General features: G+C 35.8%; 1 protein-coding gene across 5 annotated transcripts in view; it reads left to right on the forward strand.

Moving 5' to 3' along the window:
* The window catches only part of PCDH11X (protocadherin 11 X-linked), a 958,739-nt gene that overhangs the window by 750,955 nt on the left and 185,406 nt on the right, over nt 1–22,378 (forward strand). For 3 of the 5 annotated variants that reach the window (XM_070461977.1, XM_070461979.1, XM_070461981.1), the window contains one exon: nt 2,701–2,724. The exons of the other annotated variants lie outside the window; for them this stretch is intronic. In XM_070461977.1, the coding sequence (XP_070318078.1) occupies nt 2,701–2,724 (24 nt within the window). The remainder of the gene's footprint in view (nt 1–2,700; nt 2,725–22,378) is intronic. 5 annotated transcript variants of the gene reach the window in all.

The raw sequence follows: 22,378 nt of genomic DNA on the forward strand, positions 1-22,378 counted from the left end.
TCAAATTTAGCTAGACATGTCTAGTGCATATTGGGTATTTAAACATTTCTGTTAGTAATTTGAAGGAACTATTAAAATATGATTGTTTAGAGTAAATAACATGTTTTGGTATTGCTTTCATGATAAATTTTTGTAATTTTTATGTGACAAGTAGGAGCCACAGTTTTTGCTATAAACTACATATTTCCTTAATTTGAACTTTGTAGTGCAAGAATCCCCCTAGTAATTTATAATGTTTATTAATTATTTATTTATATAAATTTACTAATTAAGATATTTCTTCTAGTAATAATTTAGAAAATATATTAAAACCTTAAGTATATTTCAAAGTAAGCACATACACAACCTTAAATTTTTATGTGATTATTGCCTTTGTGTAAGTAAATTAATGATATCTAAAATGCATTTAAATTTATTAATACATTTATTAATAAATTGATGCATTTATTATTAAATTCATTGCAGAATATTTCATAACCTGAAAATAATTTTCTTGGTGAAAGCAAATTTAACTTGTTAGCTATATTCACTTCATTTATTAGTAAAATTTAATTTTAAATAACATATAAATGATAGAACCATTCATAATATAACTTTGGTTAGATTAACAAAAATATTCATTTCAGTCATAGTGATTCACTTTGAGTCTAGTATCTCAAATGATAAGACTATGCTTATATTTTAATCTTTCAAAAATCTCAATCAATGTGAATACTTCAAAAATATCAGTGATAAACCTTTAAACATTTAGAAGCAATTGAATTTTAAAGATACATTTGGAGATGGACTTTATTCTGTGTAAGAACCTTCATAATTATAGTGAATGTGTCTATTAATTTCTGTGCTAGCATCTGAGTATTTATATTGCTTTAGAGGGAGAAAATGTTTCCTTTTTTGACTATTTTTTGTGTGATGAATTAAAGTATCTCTTCAGAGTTGGTCCTGAAAATCTTATTCAGAATCTGCTTATTGTCCTGAATTTAAAGGAAAGTTAATCTATATTTGACTTTCCTGGCTTATAAACCAATTTTCACTTCTCATCTTGGGAGCTAAATGTCTCCTGGGATAGGTTTTAAAAATGTGTTTGTTTTCTTTTTCATTGTTGTCATGTCACTTGTTTGGCTTCTTTTATTTGTAGCTGCTTATCCTTAGAAATTCTAAGTCTAGAACCATCACATTAATTTTTTTTCTGATCTTTTCAGTTACCAAATTGGAAAGGATTTTAATAACTAAGTTCTGGACCACATTTTAATTTTTAATTGCAGTCTTAGAAATGAAAGCAAGTGCTGTATTACTTCTCTGCTTAAGGCAGCCTTTCTTTATCTCTCCAGAACATTTAAAACTCTACATTTAAATATTATAGGAATTTTTAAAAATATATTACAGGAATTAATTATTAATTCCAATAATAAATTAAAATATTTTGTGTGTGTGAGAGAGAGAGAGAGAGGGAGAGAGAGAGACTTATGATTGAACTAGAACTATTATTTGAATGGTGAAGGGTTGAGGGATATTATTTAGGAGATCAATCCTACCTAAAGTGTCTTGTGAAAACACTGCTATATTTTTTTCTTTTCTGTTTCAGCTTGTACTATCATTAAATTGCATTGCTTACAGATTAAATAACTTATGATAAAGAATAAATGTGCCATATATATGTCAATGATACTTAAAATGTGCAATTCTCTCTAGTCCCTACTATTACATAGAAACATTAATTTCACTTCTATTTTTCTGTCTCTGATATATTCCTTCTCTCTATCTCATACATATTTAATTTTATAATATTCAAATATTATTCAAAATTGAGTTTTAAACAAGTTCAAAATGTTTAAAAATTTTGTTTTAGATTAATGTTATTGACTGCATTAGAAAATCATTTTTACTATTAGCTTTAAAATTTTACAAAGAATAAATCTGAGATTTATTTGCTCAGATCAACACATATCAAAGTGTTTGTAAATATATGATTATTTTTTTAAAAATAGACTATGCTATTTGTCTTTGATCAAGCATGATCTCACAGTGTTTTGAAGGAAGTCACTTAAAAAGGCAATAAAAAATTATCTGGATAACAAGTGTTGATATAATGATCTTGAATTCCCCGTTTCTAGTTGTAAGAAATAAATGAAATTTTAGTAGAGAAAATAGCTATATTATAGAAAAAGTGTCTTAACCAAGATAAATTCTTCTGTTGGGTCATCTAATGTTAGTGTTTGTTGATTTTTTTTTTTCGTCATATTTTCCACATCAGATTTGGAGGAAAAGCAACCTGTGAAGTCAATATTTTCCTTAAAAAGTCAATACTTTTCCTGTAAGAGTTTCCATGAGAAAAAAATGAAATTTAAGTAGTGGGCTATACTTTGCTATCATAGGCAAAGAAGCTAGTAAATCTACTGAGTTCTTGCAAAATGTTAAGTTCAACAATACATTGCCTCTAGGGGAAGAATCAATCATTAATTCCCAAGAGGCCAGCATATAGCATAGGCTTGGTCAGATTTTAGAAAAACATACTACAAGAGACAGACATTTTATGATTTATCATTATTCCACCTTATATATTTCAGTCATCACATTCTCTGCAAAATGAAGCTGAAAATATATTGCAATATATTATAATTTTATATTTAGTTAATATAATGTATTGGGAATAAAAGAATATATTTATTTGTATTTAACTTTGCTAAACTCTCTTTTTAGCTTTCATTCCTGGACTAAAGAAAGGTACAGTAAAAATCAAGACAAATCATAACCATGGTGCATATTTCATTTTAAAACAAATTTGTTTTAAGAAATTCTGCCTTTTCATTTCTCATAAAACACTGCAATTTCAACTGTTTGCTTCAAACACATTTTTAGTATTTTTAAGTGAAACGATATCTAGGAAAGGTATTCAATCAGTTGTATGTCTTATATCACTGAATACTTATTCCAATTTGTGTATAATTAACTTTTAGATGTTAATGTGACCCTATAGACAATTATTTGACTTACAATAGTTACTTTCAAAAACTTATGAATTTAATTATTCATTTTTCTCCTCTGACAATGTAAGCGTATTCAGGATTTTGTCTGAGGATACATTAACAATATAATTCTATTTTTCTATATTTTCATTCAAAAGGATTTGTAAACCATATATGCTGTATACATGCCTAACAAAATAATCCAAGATAACAGTCTGTGAGCTTGTAAATAATATGCACTTTCTTTGCCAAATTAAACACATGAATTTATGCTACTTTAAGATACAGTGAACAGAAAACAAATATATGGAGTTTAAGCAATCAGTTAAAATATATACAATTTTATTGTGCTGATAAAATTTTTAAATGCTGAAAGATATTTTGTATGTTCCAAATATATTTGCTTTGTCTGTGTATATGCACTCATTTCTTTATGTACTTCATAATTCAGGATGGATATATTACATTGTTTCATTTTACTGTTTAAGATGATAATTCATTTCACTTCAAGCACTTTTATTTTAAAATATAGTTTACAGTCCATTGATATTTTGACCAAGTGGAAATAGTACTCAGAAAATAAATGTTTCTAAAATTCATCATAAAAATTCAAATTATAATGTAAAGAGCCTCCCCTTATTATTTAATTTTAACAAATATCATCAATACTAACAGCATGTTATTATTATTATTATTATATTTTTTGGTATTTTAAATGTTTTTTTTCAATGCCACTTTGGACTAGTTCTCATGAACTTATATTGGATTGGCCAAAAAGTTCATTTGGGCTTTTCCATATGATGTTATGGAAAAACTCAAATGAACCTTTTTTCCAACCAAATATAATTAGTTGTAATATCCATGATATATATTTGACTATCATCTAGCTTGAAGAATTTTATTCTAAATATTTTATTCCCCATGGAAGTCTTGAGTATTCAGTGTTTACATGTGTTATTCAAGTGAAAGTGGATGCATTGCATGTACTTTTCTTTTTTTTTTCTCTTCCTGCCTCATTAGTTTTTAGATATCCTATGATAGATACTGTTTAGCAACTACATTTACATAATAATCATGAAAATGTATTTGTGGTTTTGATGTAAAGTCAAAGTGTTTTGATCATAACTATTCAGAGGCATAGCAGAAAGAGCATTTGAATGTGAGACAGCACATCTTGAGTTCTAATGATAGTTATGCACCTGACTAGATGCAAACACTTGGCCAAGTCATTTAAACTCAGAGTCTTCATTTTCTTCTTTCCCTCATTAAAAAAAAAAAGTAGTAATCATAATTATGCTTAAGCCTCATGAGAACTCATGCTGAAACATGACAGCAAAATAATATAATAATAATAAATTTAAAGGTTTCAAGGTTTCATCTTAATATACCACTTCTATGTGTAAGTTTTATCATTTTATCCATTTTTGCAGAGGTAGAAACTGGAACAAAGAAAGGTTAAATAATATAGAAATTCATTTGATATTTTTAAAAAAGCAATCTACCTGTAAAAAACACTACTATTACTTAGACGATTGAACCTTCATCAATACATTAATGAATAATTATCATTACAATTAAACTCATATTTTAAATTGTGCTCTAATTGACTGATATTTATTTGGTTTATTCATAATGCAACTTGGCCTTGCTAACAAGCTTCACTGAAAGACCATAGTACCTTTTGCAGTTATGTTTTATGATAATTTTCATACCATATTTTGTATGTCCACTTTCCTTCATCAACTCATTTGAGTAGACTTCCTATTATTTCACTCACATAATGAAATTTCTTAGGCATATGTAATTAAATGTTATACTATCATATGAGAAAATAGCCCTCTGTGACTCTAATCATAAATTTATAAAACTAATTAAGATTATTTCATTCAGTTAACTTCCTATTGAAGGCTGACTGATTACCAGGGATAACACTGAGATTTTTTTTTTTCTTAAATACAAAAATATATAAGCTTTTTACCTCATAGTAAATTAGATATATATATGCAAATTCTTAGTAGTAAGAGAATTACATTGAATTCTGGTGTTCTTTAATTTCCCCAAAGAAGAAACTGAAAATATATACTTGTCAATACATTGAGAGCAAATTATTTTGTACCCACTTCTAAGAAAAGGCAACATTAATAAACATATAAATTAATACCTTCCATTGAATTAGCTGGCAAGTGTACTTTCTGTCTTTAGGGACATGTTTTAAAGTAAGAGTGAGAGTTTCAGCTATATCAATTATATTTTCTGTTTTCACTGAGGACTAGGGTTTGAGCAATAGAGTGTCAACCGATTTGTTTCCCAGTAGTCATTTGTTCAGTTATCCAAGTTGATTGTTGACATATTTTTTGGTGTTTTATTACATAACTTTTACCATTCTGACCCTCAGATAAACTCTCAGGGATCTGTTCCTGAGCTGGGTTTCCATATTTATTGTTAGTACTGAAGGGTCAGCTGTAATTTAGGAGATCATTACTTTAGACTTACAATGCTGAATATGATTCAGGAGAAACTGTTTAGGGATGGGAGTGTGTGTGGGAAAGCCTGTTTGAAGTGGACACTTAAAAGAGAGACTGAGAAAATGAATTATCTCTTGGCCAAATGAATCACCTCACCTATATTTATCCAACTATTTAGTTAATAAGAGTCTGTGAGCATAAACTATAATTCATCCTTAAGCATGATAGTTATGGAGTTTTTCATCTGTCAATTATTAAAAAAAAGAATGATGTCTTTTCATAAGGTATCTTTTTTTTATGGCCAGGAGTTAATGAAAATACATGTGTACGTTTCAAATGAAAAATTTTTGCCACAGATCATAATATTAATCACCTCATGTTAATTTGGTATTTCCCTAAATTATCAGATGAAAGGATAAATCAACATGCAGTTTCGTTAGTTTTGTTTTAAATTACTAATAGTAGATTCCAGAATGTCATAGAGCAATATTCTTGAAAAGAATTAAGATTAAAGAAATACTTGCATATTTTACCATCTAAAAGTGCCTTCTTCAGATCATTATAACAAGCCAATTCCACCATTGTTGTTATTGCTGTTGTTCCATTGGTAAGTCATGTCTGACTCATTGCAATCCGATGGACTGCAGCACACCATGCTCCTCTGTCCTCCACTATCTCCTGGAGTTTGTCAAATTCATGTCCATTGAGTTGGTGATCCCATCTAACCATCTCATTCTCTGCCACACCCTTCTCCTTTTGCCTTCCATCTTTCCCAGCATCAGGGGCTTTTCCAATGAGTTGGCTCTTCAAATCAGGTAGCCAAAGTATTGGAGCTCCAGCTTCAGCACCAGTCCTTCCACTGAATATTCAGGCTTGATTTTCTTTAGTATTTATTGATTGATTTCCTCATATTCCAAGGGATTTTCAACAGTCTTCTTGAAGACTACAGTTCAAAAGCATCCATTCTTCAATGCTCAGTCTTCTTTATGTTCCAACTCTCTCCTCTATACACGACAAATGGCAAAATCATAGTTTTGACTATACGGACCTTTGTTGGTAAAGTAATGTCTCTGCTTTATAATGGATTTTCTAGATTTGTCAGGCAAATTTGGCTTTGCAGTACAGAATGAAGCAGGGCAAAGGCTAATAGAGTTATGCCTAGAGAATGCACTGGTCATAGCAAACACCCTCTTCCAACAACACTAGAGAAGATTCTACACATGTACATCGTCAGATGATCAACATTGAAATCTGATTATATTCTTTGCAGCCAAAGATGGAGAAGATCTATAGAGTCAGCAAAAACAAGACTGGGAGCTGAATGTTGCTCAGATCATGAAATCCTTATTTCCAAATTCAGACTGAAATTGAAGAAAGAAGAGAAAAATTGTATGGCCTAAACCAAATACCTTATACAGTGGAACTGAGAAATAGATTTCAGGGACTAGATCTGATAGACAGAGTGCCTGATGAACTATGGACTGTGGTTCATGACATTGTATAGGAGACAGGAATTAAGACCGTCCCCAAGAAAAAGAAATACAAAATATCAAAATGGCTGTCTGAGGAGGCCTTACAAACAGCTATGAAAAGAAGGGAAGTGAAAACCAAAGGAGAAAATGAAAGATATTCCCATTTGAATGCAGAGTTCCCAAGAATAGCAAGGAGAGTAAAGAAAGTATTCCTCAGCGATCAATGCAAAGAAATAGAGGAAAACAACAGAATAGGAAAGACTAGAGATCTCTTCAAGAAAATTAGAGATACCAAGGGAACATTTTATGCAAACATGGGCTCAATAAAGGACAGAAATGGTATGGGCCTAACAGAAGCAGAAGATATTAAGAGGAGGCAGCAAGAATACATAGAAGAACTGTACACAAAAAAAAAATCTTCACAACCTAGATAATCACGATGGTGTGATCACTCACCTAGAGGCAGACATTATAGAATGTGAAGTCAAGTGGGCCTTAGGAAGCATGACTATGAACAAAGCTAGTGGAGGAGATGAAACTAAAGTTGTGTTAAATCCTGAAAGATGGTGCTGTGAAAGTGCTGCACTCAATATGCCAGCAAATTTGGAAAACTCAGCACTGGCAACAGGGCTGGAAAAAGTGTTTTCATTTCAATCCCAAAGAAAGACAATGCCAAAGAATGCTCAAACTACCACGCAATTGCACTCATTTCACATGCTAGTAAAATAATGCTCAAAATTCTCCAAGCCAGGCTTCAGTGATATCTGAACCATGAACTTCCAGATGTTCAAGCTGGTTTTAGAAAAGGCAGAGGAGCCAGAGATCAAATTGGCAACATCCGCTGGATCATCAAAAAATCAAGAGAGCTCCAGAAAAACATCTATTTCTGCTTTATTAACTATGCCAAAGCTTTTGAATGTGTGTATCACAATAAACTGTGGAAAGTTCTGAAAAAGATGGGAATAGCAGACCACGTGACCTGCCTCTTGAGGAACCTATATTCAGGTCAGGAAGCAACAGTTAGAACTGGACATGGAACAACAGACTGGTTGCAAATAGGAAAGGGAGTATGTCAAGGCTGTATAATGTCACCCTGCTTATTTAACTTGTATGCAGAGTACATCATGAGAAACGTTGGGCTGGAGGAAGCACAAGCTGGAATCAAGATTTTTGGGAGAAATATCAATAACCTCAGATATGCAGATGCTACCACCATTATGGTAGAAAGTGAAGAAGAACTAAAACGCTTCTTGATGAAAGTGAAAGAGGAGAGTGAAAAAGTTGGCTTAAAGCTCAACATTCAGAAAACTAAGATCATGGCATCCTATCTCTTCACTTCATGGAAAATAGATGGGAAAACAGTGGCTGACTTTATTTTTCTGGCCTCCAAAATCACTGCAGATGGTGATTACAGCCATGAAATTAAAAGACACTTACACCTTGGAAGGAAAGTTATGACCAACCAAGACAGCATATTGAAAAGCAGAGACATTACTTTGTCAGCAAATGTCCATTTAGTCAAGGCTATGGTTTTCCCAGTGGGCATGTATGGATGTGAGAGTTGGACTATAGAGAATGCTGAGCACCGAAGAATTGATGCTTTTGAAATCTGGTGTTGGAGAAGACTCTTGAGAGTCCCTTGGACTGCAAGGAAACCCAACCAGTCCATCCTAAAGGAGATCAGTCCTGGGTGTTCATTGGAAAGACTGATGTTGAAGCTGAAACTCCAATACTTTGGCCAACTGATGCGAAGAACTGACTCATTAGAAAAGACCATGATGCTGGGAAAGATTGAGGGCCAGAGGAGAAGGGGACGACAGAGGGTGAGATGGTTGGATGGCATCACCGACTGAATGGACATGGGTTTGGGTGGACTCTGGGATTTGGTGATGGACAGGGAGGCCTGGCATGCTGAGGTTCATGGGGTCGCAAAGAGTCAGGCACGACTGAGTGACTGAACTGATTGACTGACTGACTGGATTTCTCACTGTGCTTCCCTGATAGCTCAGATGGTAAAGAATCCTCCTGCAATGCAGGAGACCTGAGTTCGATCCCTGGGTGGGGAAGGTCCCTTGGAGAAAGTAATGGCAATTCACTCAAGTATTCTTGCCTGGAGAGTCCCTATGGACAGAGGAGCCTGGTGTGCTACAATCCATGGGGTCACAAAGAGTTGAACATGACTGACAGACTAAGCACAGCACAGCACAGGTTTGTAATAGCTTTCCTTCCAAGGAACAAGTGTCTTTTAATTTCATGGCTGCAGTCACTGTCCAAAGTGATTTTGGAATCCAAGAAGATAAAATTGGTCACTGCTTCCTCTTTTCCCCCATTTATTTGCTATGAAGTGATGGGACCGGATGCCATGATCTTAGTTTTTTGAACATTTAATTTCAATCCATCTTTCCCCCTCTCCTCTTTCATCTTCATCAAGAGCCATTTTACTTCCTCTTCATTTTCTGCCATTAGAGTGGTTTCATTTGCATATCTGAGGTTGTTGATATTTCTCCTGCAGTCTTGATTACAGCTTGTAATTCATCCAGCTCAGCCTTTCACATGATATATTCTGCACATAAGTAAAATAAGTAGTATTATTTTACATAAGTAAATACATGAGTATTATTTTACATAAGTAAAATAATATACAACCTTGTTGCACACCTTTCCCAAATTGGAACCAGTCATGTTCTATCTCCAGTTCTAAATGTTGTTTATTGATCTTCATACAGATTTCTCAGAAGATAGGTAGTGATTTATTACTTCCATCATTTTAAGAATTTTCCACAGTGAAAAGCTTTAGCATAGTCAATGAAGCAGAAGATGTTTTTTCTGGAATTTCCTTGCTTTCTCCACGGTCCAACGAGTGTTGGCAATTTGATCTCTGGTTCCCCTGCCTTTTCTAAGCCCAGCTTGTGCATCTTGAAGGTGTTGATTCATGTTCTGCTGATGCCTACCTTGAAGAATTTTGAGCATAACCTTGCTAGCATGTGAAATAAGTGCAATTGTATGGTAGCTTGAACATTCTTTGGCATTGCTGTTCTTTGGAATTGGAATGAAAACTGACCTTTTCCAGTTCTGTGGCCACTGCTGAGTTTTCCAAATTTGCTGGCATATTGAGTTTAGCACTTTAACAGCATGATCCTTTAAGATTTTAAATAGCTCAGCTTGAATTCTGTCACCATCTCCCCCGCCCCAGCATTGTTCACAGTAATGCTCCTTAAGACCCACTTGAGTTCACTCTCCCTGGTGTCTGGCTCTATGTGAGTGACAATACCATCTTGGTTACATTCTGCCATATTATATATTATACATTGACACATAGCACTTAAGAATCATGTCTTATGATAAAATTGTTTTGCTCTTTAATGTTTTTTTGAATAATAAAAAAGAAACAAATGTGATATTATTTGTCACACAGAAGTAGACTAGGGAGGGAAAATTGGTATCTTTTTGAAGCTACAAAGTGTATTAAATTTAGAAAATGAGTGCAATATTCTAGTGTTGTCATTCTGATAAAAATTATTACCATAGCTTTCAAATAATGTATAACCTGTGAACAAAAACATGTATAAACATGTATTCACAAATGTATAATTTGTGAATAAAAACATGCATACTTCAAGCTTTATGTTCTGGGTTTATAGTATTGCCTTTTAAAAATATCTATGTAGGAACATAAGTAGTATTGCTAAGTGACATGTTAGTCAGCTATTTGTTAGCAAATCATGGCAAATAATTAAACAAAAATGTTTAAATGACCCAAAAACATTATTTCCCCTACAGATAATGAGTAGTAACCCTCATTTTATAAAGCATAATTTTAATATGCACCACACTTTACTTACATTATCTTGAAATTGATACTATTTGACACAGAAGAATGATAAAATATTATATTACTTTCATTTGCAGATGCTATATCAAAAAACGGGTCTACTATAAAGTAGAATATTTTTATTGATATACACAACAATAAATTGTTAAGAAGGTAACTTTCTCATTAGGTAATTTTTAAAAAATAATTATTTATTTTAATTGGAGGCTAATTACAATATTGTAGTGATTTTTGACATACATTGACATGAATTGGCCATGGTTGTACATGTGTTCCCCTTCCTGAACTCTCCTCCCACCTCCCTCCCCAGCCCACCTATCCCTTAGGGTGATCCCAGTACACCAGCCCTGAGCACCCTGTCTCATGCATCGAACCTGAACGGGTGATCTGTTTCACATAATATACATGTTTCAAAGTTATTTTCTCAGATCATACCACCCTCACCTTCTCACATAGAGTTCAAAAGACTGTTCTATATATCTATGTCTCTTTTGCTGTCTCGCATATAGAGTTATCATTACCATCTTTCTAAATTCCATATATATGTGTTAGTGCACTGTATTGGTGTTTTACTTTCTGACTTACTTCACTCTTTATAATAGGCTCCAGTTTCATCCACCTCATTAGAACTGATTTAAATGTATTCTTTTTAAAGGCTGAGTAATATTCCATGAGCAAAAACAAGACTGGGAGCTGACTGTGGCTCAGATCATGAACTCCTTATTGCCAAACTCAGACTTAAATTGAAGAAAGTAGGGAAAACCATTAGACCATTCAGGTATGACCTAAATCAAATCCCTTATGACTATACAGTGGAAGTGAGAAATAGATTTAAGGGAGTAGATATGGTAGACAGAATGCCTGATGAACTATGGATAGAGGTTCATGGCATTGTACAGGAGACAAGGATCAAAACCATCCCCATGGAAAAGAAATGCAAAAAAACAAAATGGTTGTCTGAGGAGGCCTTACAAATAGCTGTGAAAAGAAGAGAAGTGAAAAGCATAGGAGAAAAGGAAAGATATTCCCATTTGAATGCAGAGTTCCAAAGAATAGCAAGGAGAGATAAGAAAGCCTTCTTCAGTGATCAATGCCAAAGAATAGAGGAAAACAACAGAATAGGAAAGACTAGAGATCTCTTCAAGAAAATTAGAGATACCAAGGGAACATTTCATGCAAAGATGTGTTTGATAAAAGACTGAAATGATATGAACCTAACAGAAGCAGAAGAGTTTAAGAAGAGGTGGCAAGAATACACAGAAGAACTGTACAAAAAAGATTTTCATGACTTAGATAATCACAATGGTGTGATCACTCACCTAGAGCCAGACATCCTGGAATGTGAAGTCAAATGGGCCTTAGGAAGCACCACTATGAACAAAGCTAGTGGAGGTGAAGGAATTCCAGCAGAGCTATTATAAATCCTGAAAGATGAAGCTGTGAAAGTGCTGCACTCAATATGCCGGCAAATTTGGAAAACTCAGCAGTGGCCACAGGAATGGAAAAGATCAGTTTTCATTCCAATCCCTAAGAAAGGCAATCCCAAAGAATGCTCGAACTACCACAAAATTGCACTCATCTCAAACGCTAGTAAAATAATGCTCAAAATTCTCCAAGCCAGGCTTCAGCAATAAGTGAACTGTGAATTTCCATATGTTCAAGCTGGTTTTAGAAGAGGCAGAGGAACCAGAGATCAAATTGGCAACATCTGCTGGATCATCAAAAAATGAAGAGAGCTTCAGAAAAACATATATTTCTGCTTTATGGACTATGCCAAAGGCTTTAACTGTGTGGATCACAATAAATGTGGAAAATTCTGAAAGAGATGGGAATAGCAGACCACGTGACCTGCCTCTTGAGGAACCTATATTCAGGTCAGGAAGCAACCCTTAGAACTGGACATGGAACAACAGACTGGTTCCAAATAGGAAAAGGAGTACATCAAGGCTGTATAATGTCACCCTGCTTATTTAACTTCTATGCAGAGTACATCATGAGAAACGCTGGGCTGGAAGAAGCACATGCTGGAATCAAAATTGCCAGGAGAAATATCAATGACCTCAGACATGCAGATGACACTACCCTTATGGCAGAAATTGAAGAAGAACTAAAAAGCTTCTTGATGAAAGTGAAAGAGTCGAGTGAAAATGTTGGCTTAAAGCTCAACATTCAGCAAACTACGATCATGGCATCTGGTCCCATCACTTCATGGGAAATAGATGGGGAAACAGTAGAAACAGTGGATGACTTTATTTCTTGCGGCTCTAAAATCACTGCAGATGGTGATTGCAGCCATGAAATTAAACGACACTTACTCCTTGGAAGGAAAATTATGACCAACCTAGATAGCATATTAAAAAGCAGAGACATTACTTGGCCAACAAAAGTCCATCTGGTGAAGGCAATGGTTTTTCCAGTGGTCATGTATGGATGTAAGAGTTGGACTGTGAAGCAACCTGAGTGCTGAAGAATTGATACTTTTGAACGGTGGTGTTGGAGAAGATTCTTTAGAGTTCCTTGGATTGAAAGGAAATCCATCCAGTCCATCCTAAACGATCAGTCCTGGGTGTTCATTGGAAGGACCATTGTTGAAGCTGAAACTCCAATAGTTTTGCCACCTGATGCATAGAGCTGACTCATTTGAAAAGACCCTGATGCTTGGAAAGATTGAGGGCTGGAGGAGAAGGGGCAGACAGAGAATGAGATTGTTGGATGACATCACTGACTCGCTGGACATGAGTTTGTGTAAACTCCGGGAGTTGGTGATGGACAGTGCGGCTGGCGTGCTGGGATTCATGGGGTTGCAGAGTTGGACATTACTGAACAACTGAACTGAACTGAATATTCCATTGTGGATATGTATCACAGCTTTCTTATCCATTAGTCTACTAATGGACATTAAGGGGGCTTCCATTTCCTAGCTTTTATAAACAGTGCTGTGATGAACATTGGGGTACACGTGTATCTTTCAATTCTGATTTCCTCAGTGTGTATGCCCAGCGTTGGGATTGCTGGGTCTTATGGCAGTTCTATTTCCAGTTATTTTTTTAAGGAATCTCCACACTGTTCTCCATAGTTGCTGTACTAGTTTGCATTCCCACCAAAGATGTAGGACCGTTCCCTTTTCTCCACACCTTCTCCAGCATTTATTGTTTGTAGATTTTGGATAACAGCCATTATGCCTGGCATGAGATGGTACATTATTCTGGTTTTGATTTGCATTTATCTGATAATGAGTGATGTTGAGCATCTTTTCATGTGTTTGTTAGCCATCTGTATGTCTCTTTTGGAGAAATGTCTGTTTAGTTCTTTGGCCCATTTTTCGATTGGGTCATTTATTTTTCTGGAATTGAGCTGCAGGAGCTTCTTGTATATTTTTGAGATTTATTCTTTGTCAGTTGCTTCATTTGCTGTTAGCTTCTCCCCTTGTGAAAGCTGTCTTTTCACCTTGCTGATAGTTTCCTTTGTTGTGCAAAAGCATTCAAGTTAAATTAGGTCTTATTTTTTATTTTATTTCCACTACTCTGGGAGTTGGTTCACGGAGGATCCTGCTGTGATTTATGTCAGAGACTGTTTTGCCTATGTTTCCCTCTAGGGGTTTTAAAGTTTCTGGTCTTACATTTAGATATGTAATCCATTTTGAGTTTATTTTTGTGTATGGTGTTACAAAGTGTTCTAGTTTCATTCTTTTACAGATGGTTGATGTGTTTTCCCAGCACCACTTGTTAAAGAGATTGTCTTTTCTCCATTGTATATTCTTTCCTCCTTTGTCAAAGATAAGGTGTCCCTAGGTTCATGGATTAATCTCTGGGCTTTCTATTTTGTTCCATTGATCTACATTTCTGTTTTTATACCAGTACCATACTGTCTTGATGAATGTAGCTTTGTAGTATAGCCTGAAGTCAGGCAAGTTGATTCTTCCAGCTCCATTTTTCTTTCTCAAGATTGCTTTGGCTATTTGAGGTTTTTTGTATTTCCATACAAAGTGTGAAATTATTTGTTCTAGTTCTCTGAAAAATACCTTTGGTAGCTTGATGGGTATTGCACTGAATCTATAGATAGTTTTGGATAGTATACTTATTTTCACTATATTGATTCTTCTGATCCATGCACATGGTATATTTCTCCATCTATTTGTGTCCTCTTTGATTTCTTACATCAGTATTTTATAGTTTTCTATATATAGGTCTTTTGTTTCTTTAGGTAGATATATTCCTAAGTATTTTATTCTTTTCATTGAAATGGTGAATGGAATTGTTTCCTTAATTTCTCTTTCTGTTTTCTCACTGCTCGTGTATAGTAATGCAAGGGATTTCTTGTGCTAATTTTATATCCTGCAACTTTACTGTATTCATTGACTAGCTCTAGTAATTTTCTGGTGGAGTCTTTAGGGTTTTCTATGTAGCGGATCATGTTGTCTGCAAACAGTTTCAATTTCTGTGCTTGTGATAGGTCTCTTAAGATTTTCTATTTCTTCCTGGTTCAGTTTTGGAAAGTTGTACTTTTCTATGAATTTGTTCTATCTCTAAAGTCCATTTTATTGGCATATAGTTGCTGATAATAGTCTCTTATGATTCTTTGTATCTCTGTTCTCTGTTGTGATTGCTCCATTTTCTTATCTAATTTGCTTGATTTGATTTTTCTCCCTTTGTTTCTTGATGAGTTTGGCTAATGCTTTGTCAATTTTATTTATCTTCTCAAAGAACCAGATTTAGGCTTTGTTGATATTTGCTATGGTTTCTTTTGTTCCTTTTGCATTTATTTCTACCCTAATTTTTAAGATTTATTTCCTTCTAGAAACCCTGGGGTTCTTCATTTCTTCCTTTTCTAGTTACTTTAGCTGTAGAGTTAGGCTATTTATTTGACTTTTTTTTTGTTTCTTGAGGTAAACCTGTACTGCTATGAACCTTCCCCTTAGCACTGCTTTTACAGTGTCCCAAAGGTTTTGGGTCATTGTGTTTTCATTTTCATTCATTTATATGCATATTTTGATATTTTTTTAATTTCTTCTGTAATTTCTTGGTTATTAAGAAATGTGTTGCTCAGCCTCCATATGGTGAAATTTTTAACAGTTTTTCTCTTGTAATTGACATCTAATCTTACTGCGTTGTAGTCAGAAAAGATGCTTGGAATGATTTCTATTTTTTGAATTTATCAAGGCTAGATTTATGGCCCAATATGTTATCTATCCTGGAGAAGGTTCCGTGAGCACTTGAGAGAAAGGTGAAATTAATTGTTTTGTGGTGAAATGTCCTATAGATATAAATTAGGCCTAACTGGTCTACTGTATCATTTAAAGTTTTTGTTTCCTTGTTAATTTTCTGTTTAGTTCATCTAGCCATAGGTGTGAGCGGGGTATTAAAGTCTCCCACTATTATTTTGTTATTGTTAATTTCCCATTCATACTTGTTAGCATTTGACTTACATATTGCATTGCTCCTATGTTGGGTACATATATATATATAATTGTTATATCTTCTTCTTGGATTGATCCTTTGATCATTATGCAGTGTCCATTTTTGTCTCTTTTCACAGCCTTTGTTTTAAAGTCTATTTTATCTGATATGAGTATTGCTAATCCTGCTTTCTTTTGTTCTATATTTGAGTGGAATATCTTTTTCCAGCCCTTCACTTTCAGTCTGTATGTGTCCCTTTCTTGAGGTGGGTCTCTTGTTAACAGCATGTATAGAGGTATTATTTTTGTATCCATTCAGCCAGTCTTTGTCTTTTTGGTTGGGGCATTCAACCCATTTATATTTAAGGTGATTTTTGACAAGTATGGTCCTGTTGCCATTTGCTTTGTTGTTTTGGGTTTGAGTTTATACACCCTTTCTGTGTTTACTCTCTCGATAAGATCCTTTAGCATTTGTTGAAGAGCTGGATCAGTGGTACTGAATTCTCTCAGCTTTTGGTTGTCTGCAAAGCTTTTGATTTTTCCTTCATAGCTGAATGAGATTCTTGCTGGGTATATTAATATGGGTTGCAGGTTTTTCTCTTTTATCACTTTAAGTATGTCTTGCCATTCCCTTCTGGCCTGAAGAGTTTCTATTGAAAGATCAGCTGTTATCCTTATGGGAAACCCGTTGTGTTTTATTTGTTGTTTTTCCCTTGCTGCTTTAGTATTTGTTATTTGTGCTTGGTCTTCGTTTATTTGATTAATATGTGTCTTGGGGAGTTTCACTGTGGGTTCATCCTGTTTGGGACCCTCTGGGTTTCTTGGACTTGGGTGACTATTTCCCTCCCCATTTTAGGGAAGTTTTAACTATTTCTCATGGCCTTTCTTTTGGTCTTCTTCTTCTGGGACTCCTATGATTTGAATGCTGAGGTATTTCATATTGCCCCAGAGGTCCCTGAGGTTTTCATTTGTTTTGATTCTTTTTTCCTCTCTGCTTCATTTATTTCTACCATTCTATCTTCCACCTCACTTATCCTATCTTCTGCCTCTGTTAATCTACTTTTGGTTCCCTCCAGAGATTTTCTTTTATCTCATTTATTGCATTATTGATTTTTGATTGACTTTTTTATTTCTTCTAGGTCCTTGTTAAACATTTCTTGCATCTTCTCAATCCTTGTCTCCAGGCTATTATCTGTAACTCCATTTTGTTTTCAAGATTTTTAATCATTTTTACTATCATTTTTCTGAATTTTTTTTTCAGGTAGACCCCCCTATATCCTTCTCTTTTGTTTGATTTGGTGGGTATTAACATATTCCTTTAGCTGCTGAGTATTTCCTTGCCTTTTCCTCCTGTTTCGATTGCTTTGTTGCATAGCCTTTCTGTATTCTGGCAGTCTGTGGTTCCTCTTTATTGTGGAGGTTCTCCCTTTGAGTGGTTTTGGACGAGTGGCTTGTCCAGGTTTCCTGGTTAGGAAAGCTTGCATTGGTTTTCTGATGGGTGGAGTTGGATTTTTTCTCTCTGGAGTGCAATCAAGTGTCCAGTACTGAGTTTTGGAATGTCTATGGGTTTGGTGTGACTTTGGGCAGCCTGTATATTGACTCTCCAGGCTATGTTCCTGCATTGCTGGAGAATTTGGATGGTTTGTCTAGCTCTAGAACTTGTTGGCTCTTGGGTGGTGCTTGGTTTCAGTGTCGGTATGGAGGCATTTGGATGCGCTTTCATCAATTAATGTTCCTTGGAGTCAGGAGTTCTCAGGTGTTCTCAGGTTTTGGGCTTAAGCCTCCTGTGTCTGGGTTTCAGTCTTATTCTTTCATTAGCCTCAAGACTTCTCCATCCATACAGCACTGATGATAAAATATCTAGTTTAATAGTGAAAAGATTATCCAAAGTGAGGGACATCCAGAGAGGTTCACAGAGTTACTTGGAGAAGACAACAGGGAGGAGGGAGATACAGGTTGCCAACAGGAGAAGAGAGGGAATCAAAGGGGGAGAGAGCCATCTAGACATTAATCAATTCCCTATGTGCTCTCCACAGTCTGGAACCCTCAGAGATGTTCACAGAGTTACATAGAGGAGAGAAGAGTGAGGAAGGAGATAGAGGTTAACAGGAGGAGAAAAGGGGGAATCAAAAGAAGACAGACAGATCTAGGCAAAATCAGTTCCTTAAGTGTTCTCCACAGTTCAGAACACACAGAGATTTACAGAGTTGGAGAGAGAAGAGAAGGGGAAAGGAGGAGATAGAGATGACCTGGGGGAGACTAAGGAGTGTCAAAAGTTGGAGAGAGTAATCAAGCCAGTAATCACACTCATAAGTAAAAATGGGTACTGAAGATTGGATTAAAGGTACAAAATTGATAACAAATACCCAAAAGCAAATATTAAAAATCTAGAGTAGACGTTGCTGCTAAGTCACTTCAGTCGTGTCTGACTCTGTGCGACCCCATAGATGGCAGCCCACCAGGCTTCCCCGTCCCTGGAATTCTCCAGTCAAGAACACTGGAGTGGGTTGCCATTTCCTTCTCCAACGCATGAAAGTTAAAAGTGAAAGTGAAGTCACTCAGCCGTGTCTGACTCTTAGCGACCTCATGGACTGCAGCCTACCAGGCTCCTCTGTCCATGGGATTTTCCAGGCAAGAGTACTGGAGTGGGGTGTCATTGCCTTCTCCGAGAGTAGAGGTTAGACTCTCAAAAATACAATATTAAAAAGACAAAACAAAATCACAAAAATTATTTAAAAAATATATATATGAAGTTTTCCTTGAAAATAGGGTCTTTTTTTTTTGGCAAGGTAATAGTAGGTTATAAAAATGAAAATTAAAGAAGTAATATTGGACTTAAAAATTAAAAAAAATAAAAATTTTAATAGTAAAAACATATCTAGGAATTTCACTGGCACTGTTGCGGTCATTGTGGGTTCATTTCAGTTTCAGATAGTTCCTTGTTCCAGCTTACATTTCTCAAGATGTATAGGCCCCTTCCAATGTAGTCAGTGTTAACTACAGGATTTTAACCTGTTGAACCCATCACTTCCAAAGCAATTCCCTTTGCTTATTTTGGCTTCTTCTGTTTGCAAGTCTCTTCAGTGTCTAATGTCAACCTGACACAAGGGGGCGAAGGTGGTCACTTAGTTAGGTTCACTTTTTCAGTCGTGCTGTGGGGAGGGAGGAACACTGCAAACAAATATCACTGGTGTGTGTGCGGAGTGCTCACAGTGCCTGGGCTACACTAGGTTTGCCCCTGCCCGTGGCATGTGTGCTTTTCCAGTCTAAACTGCTCAGGCTATAGGTTGCTCTGCAGGAGAACTGTCTAAAGTGGGCCATGGGTTGCATGCACTTCCCAGGCCTAAGTCACTGAGGTTCAGGTTATCGGGTACTCCACAAAGGTGCAGACTCGGTTGGGCCTGTGTTTTGTGCTCTTCCCAGATCCGAGCAGCTCGGGTGACCAGGTAGTTGGCAAGTGCACTCTCCTTAGATATGGTCCGTCTTATCCCCTCCCCTGTCCCAGCTGCTTGGTTTTGCGGGTGTACCTGCTCAGGTGTGACGTATGTCTGTTCTGGGGAGCTGATCTGGCTGCAACACTCCCAGCGGATGTCATTCCTACAGGATCCCAGGAAGACTTGGTTGGCAATTGGGAGCCTGCTTGCAGTTTGGTGGAGAATGCTCTGGGGCTGAGTTTGCCCCTTTCTGGCTCTGGCTGCCGCCCGCCTGCCTCCCTGTCTCCAGCGGGGGATAGGCCAGTCCGCAGCCAGCTAGCTTTTCTCTGGTATTTGCTCAGTCTTTGTTCTGTGAGTGGGCCCAGCAGTATCTTAGGTTAGGGCTTTTTGTGCGAAAGTTCTTCCTCTCTCTGTCTCTCTCTTTTTCCTCTCTCTCTCTCTCTCTCTGTCTATCCCACGGTCTGTGTTGCTTTCTCACATTAGCTCCCTCAGATTGCCGTCAGGGCATTCATGCCTGGTCCTTACCCTAAGCAATGTGGCCCGCACCTCCTTGTTCAGCCCCCGCTTGCTGAAGGTGGATGCGAGCGTCTGGGCTACCTCTCTGCTGGGAATTGCCATTAGGCATGTATTTTGTGGGTTTTATTTATTTATTTTTCCTCCCAGTTATGTTGCCCTCTGAGAATCCAAAACTCCCCACAGACCTGCCAGTGAGAGGGTTTCCTGGTGTTTGGAAACTTCTCTTCTTTTATGACTCCTTCTCTTGGACAGATCTCTGTCCCTAACTCTTTTGTCTCTTTTTTATCTTCTACATTTTGTCCTAACTCCTTTCAAAGACAATGGGCTGCCTTTCTGGGTGCCTGGTGTCCTCTGCCAGTGTTCAGAGTTGTTTTGTGGAATTTGCTCAGCGTTCAAATGTTCTTTTGAGAAATTTGTGGGGGAGAAAGTGGTCTCCCCATCCTATTCCTCTGCCATCTTAGGACCACCTTCTGAAATTTATTTTAGCAATACATTTTATTTAACCCAATATATGCAAACTATCATTATTCCAACAAGTAATCAAAAAAATTTCAATGAGATACTTTACATTTCTTTTCATAGTAAGTCTTGAAATCTGACATGCATTTTACATGTACAGCAGATCTCAATTCTAACTAGCCACATTTTATGTGCTCAGTAGCTGTGTGTGGCTAATGGATACTATATCAAAAGAGCTTTAGATCTCTTTCAGAGACTAAGGATTCGGGATTGGTCTGCAGAGAAAAAAAAAATGGGCCTTGTTATGCATTGGTTTTCTATTATACTTAGAACAAAAACAAACAAAAACACTCTTGAAACCCTTGAATTTATGCTTGCTCATCTGAGAACATTTTCCCCGTGTCTGGCCAAAGTTCAAAGAAAAAAAATGATAACATTTGGGAAAGGTACCCTTGTTGAATTTTTATGCCATGGGAATGAAAAAAATGTTGAATGTGAAACAGTGAAGGACTGCATAGATCAAAGTCACTACTTTCAATTGTAGACTTTGTGCCATGTGTTTGAGGTTCTTCAGAACCACAATTCATTGCATTTTGCTCTCCTTGAAATTCTTGAGTAGTTTTCAAGAGAAATCCTCGGAAGAGAACACTGACTGGCCCTTGTTAATCTTGAGGCTACACAGGCATAGATGACTTTAAAACATGTATTGTATAGGATTTTATAATGATCAGTATGTATCACTGCCAAAACTGTAGCCAGAAGCCTGAAAGTTTCTGTCTTCAAGTTCATATAAAATGTGGTACTTCAATTTTAAAAGATTAGTAATATGATTTACTGTGTTAGTGTGCATTTCTAAGAATATTAAATAAGAAATTTTGTTGCTGTTGTTCAGTGACCCATTCATGTCCAACTCTTTGCAACCCCATGGACTGTAGCATGATAGGCCTCCCTGTCCCTCACCAACTCCAAGGGTTTGCCCAAGTTCATGTTCATTGCATTGGTGATGCCATCTGGCCATCTCATCTTCTTACACCCTCTTCTCTTTCTGCCCTCAATCTTTCCCAGCATCAGGGACTTTTAGAATGAGTCATCTGTTTGCATAAGATGACCAAAATACTGGAGCTTCAGCTTCAGCATTAGTCCTTCCAGTAAATATTCAGGGTCCATCTCCCTTAAGATTGACTGGTTTGATCTCCTTGCTGGCCAAGGGATTTTCAGGAGTCTTCTCCAGGACCACAGTTTGAGGGCATCAATTCTCTGGCATTCTGCCTGTAATCTCTTAAATCTAAGCTATTTATATAATAAATGCCTGCATGTGGTTTTCATAGTGCTCATGCTCACAGAATGTATTTCCTAGACTCACCAGATATAAAAATGATTCTAAATAGCACTTTTTGTCAGAGACAATTTAAAGCATTAATTTCTTTACTTTATAATCACTTATCCTTGGTCTAAAATATCACCAAACCAAAACAAAAGAAAAAAAAAAACACCTTATAAAATGATGTAATTCAATGCTCTTTTAGTAAGACAACATTCAAGTAAATCAATAAATGTTTTATATTCTTAACTATAATTGTATCTAATTATATATTTGCTTATTGGTAAATATATGGATTGTAATATTTACCTATTGTTTACAATTCAAGTGAGATTTATACAATTTTAACAGTTTGTGTTTTGGGGAATTTGAGTGTTGAAGGCTTTACACAGTTTGAATTTACACCAGATTAACAAAAATTGTATTTCCTTTGCTGTCTATATTTTTTGCTTGTCTCCAAATGTAATAATATCTTAAAATGTAAAAGGAAAGAAATAGGGAAATTTAGAAAACTCATA

This window comes from Odocoileus virginianus, chromosome X (assembly GCF_023699985.2).
Source record: "Odocoileus virginianus isolate 20LAN1187 ecotype Illinois chromosome X, Ovbor_1.2, whole genome shotgun sequence".
Classification (NCBI taxonomy): domain Eukaryota; kingdom Metazoa; phylum Chordata; class Mammalia; order Artiodactyla; family Cervidae; genus Odocoileus; species Odocoileus virginianus.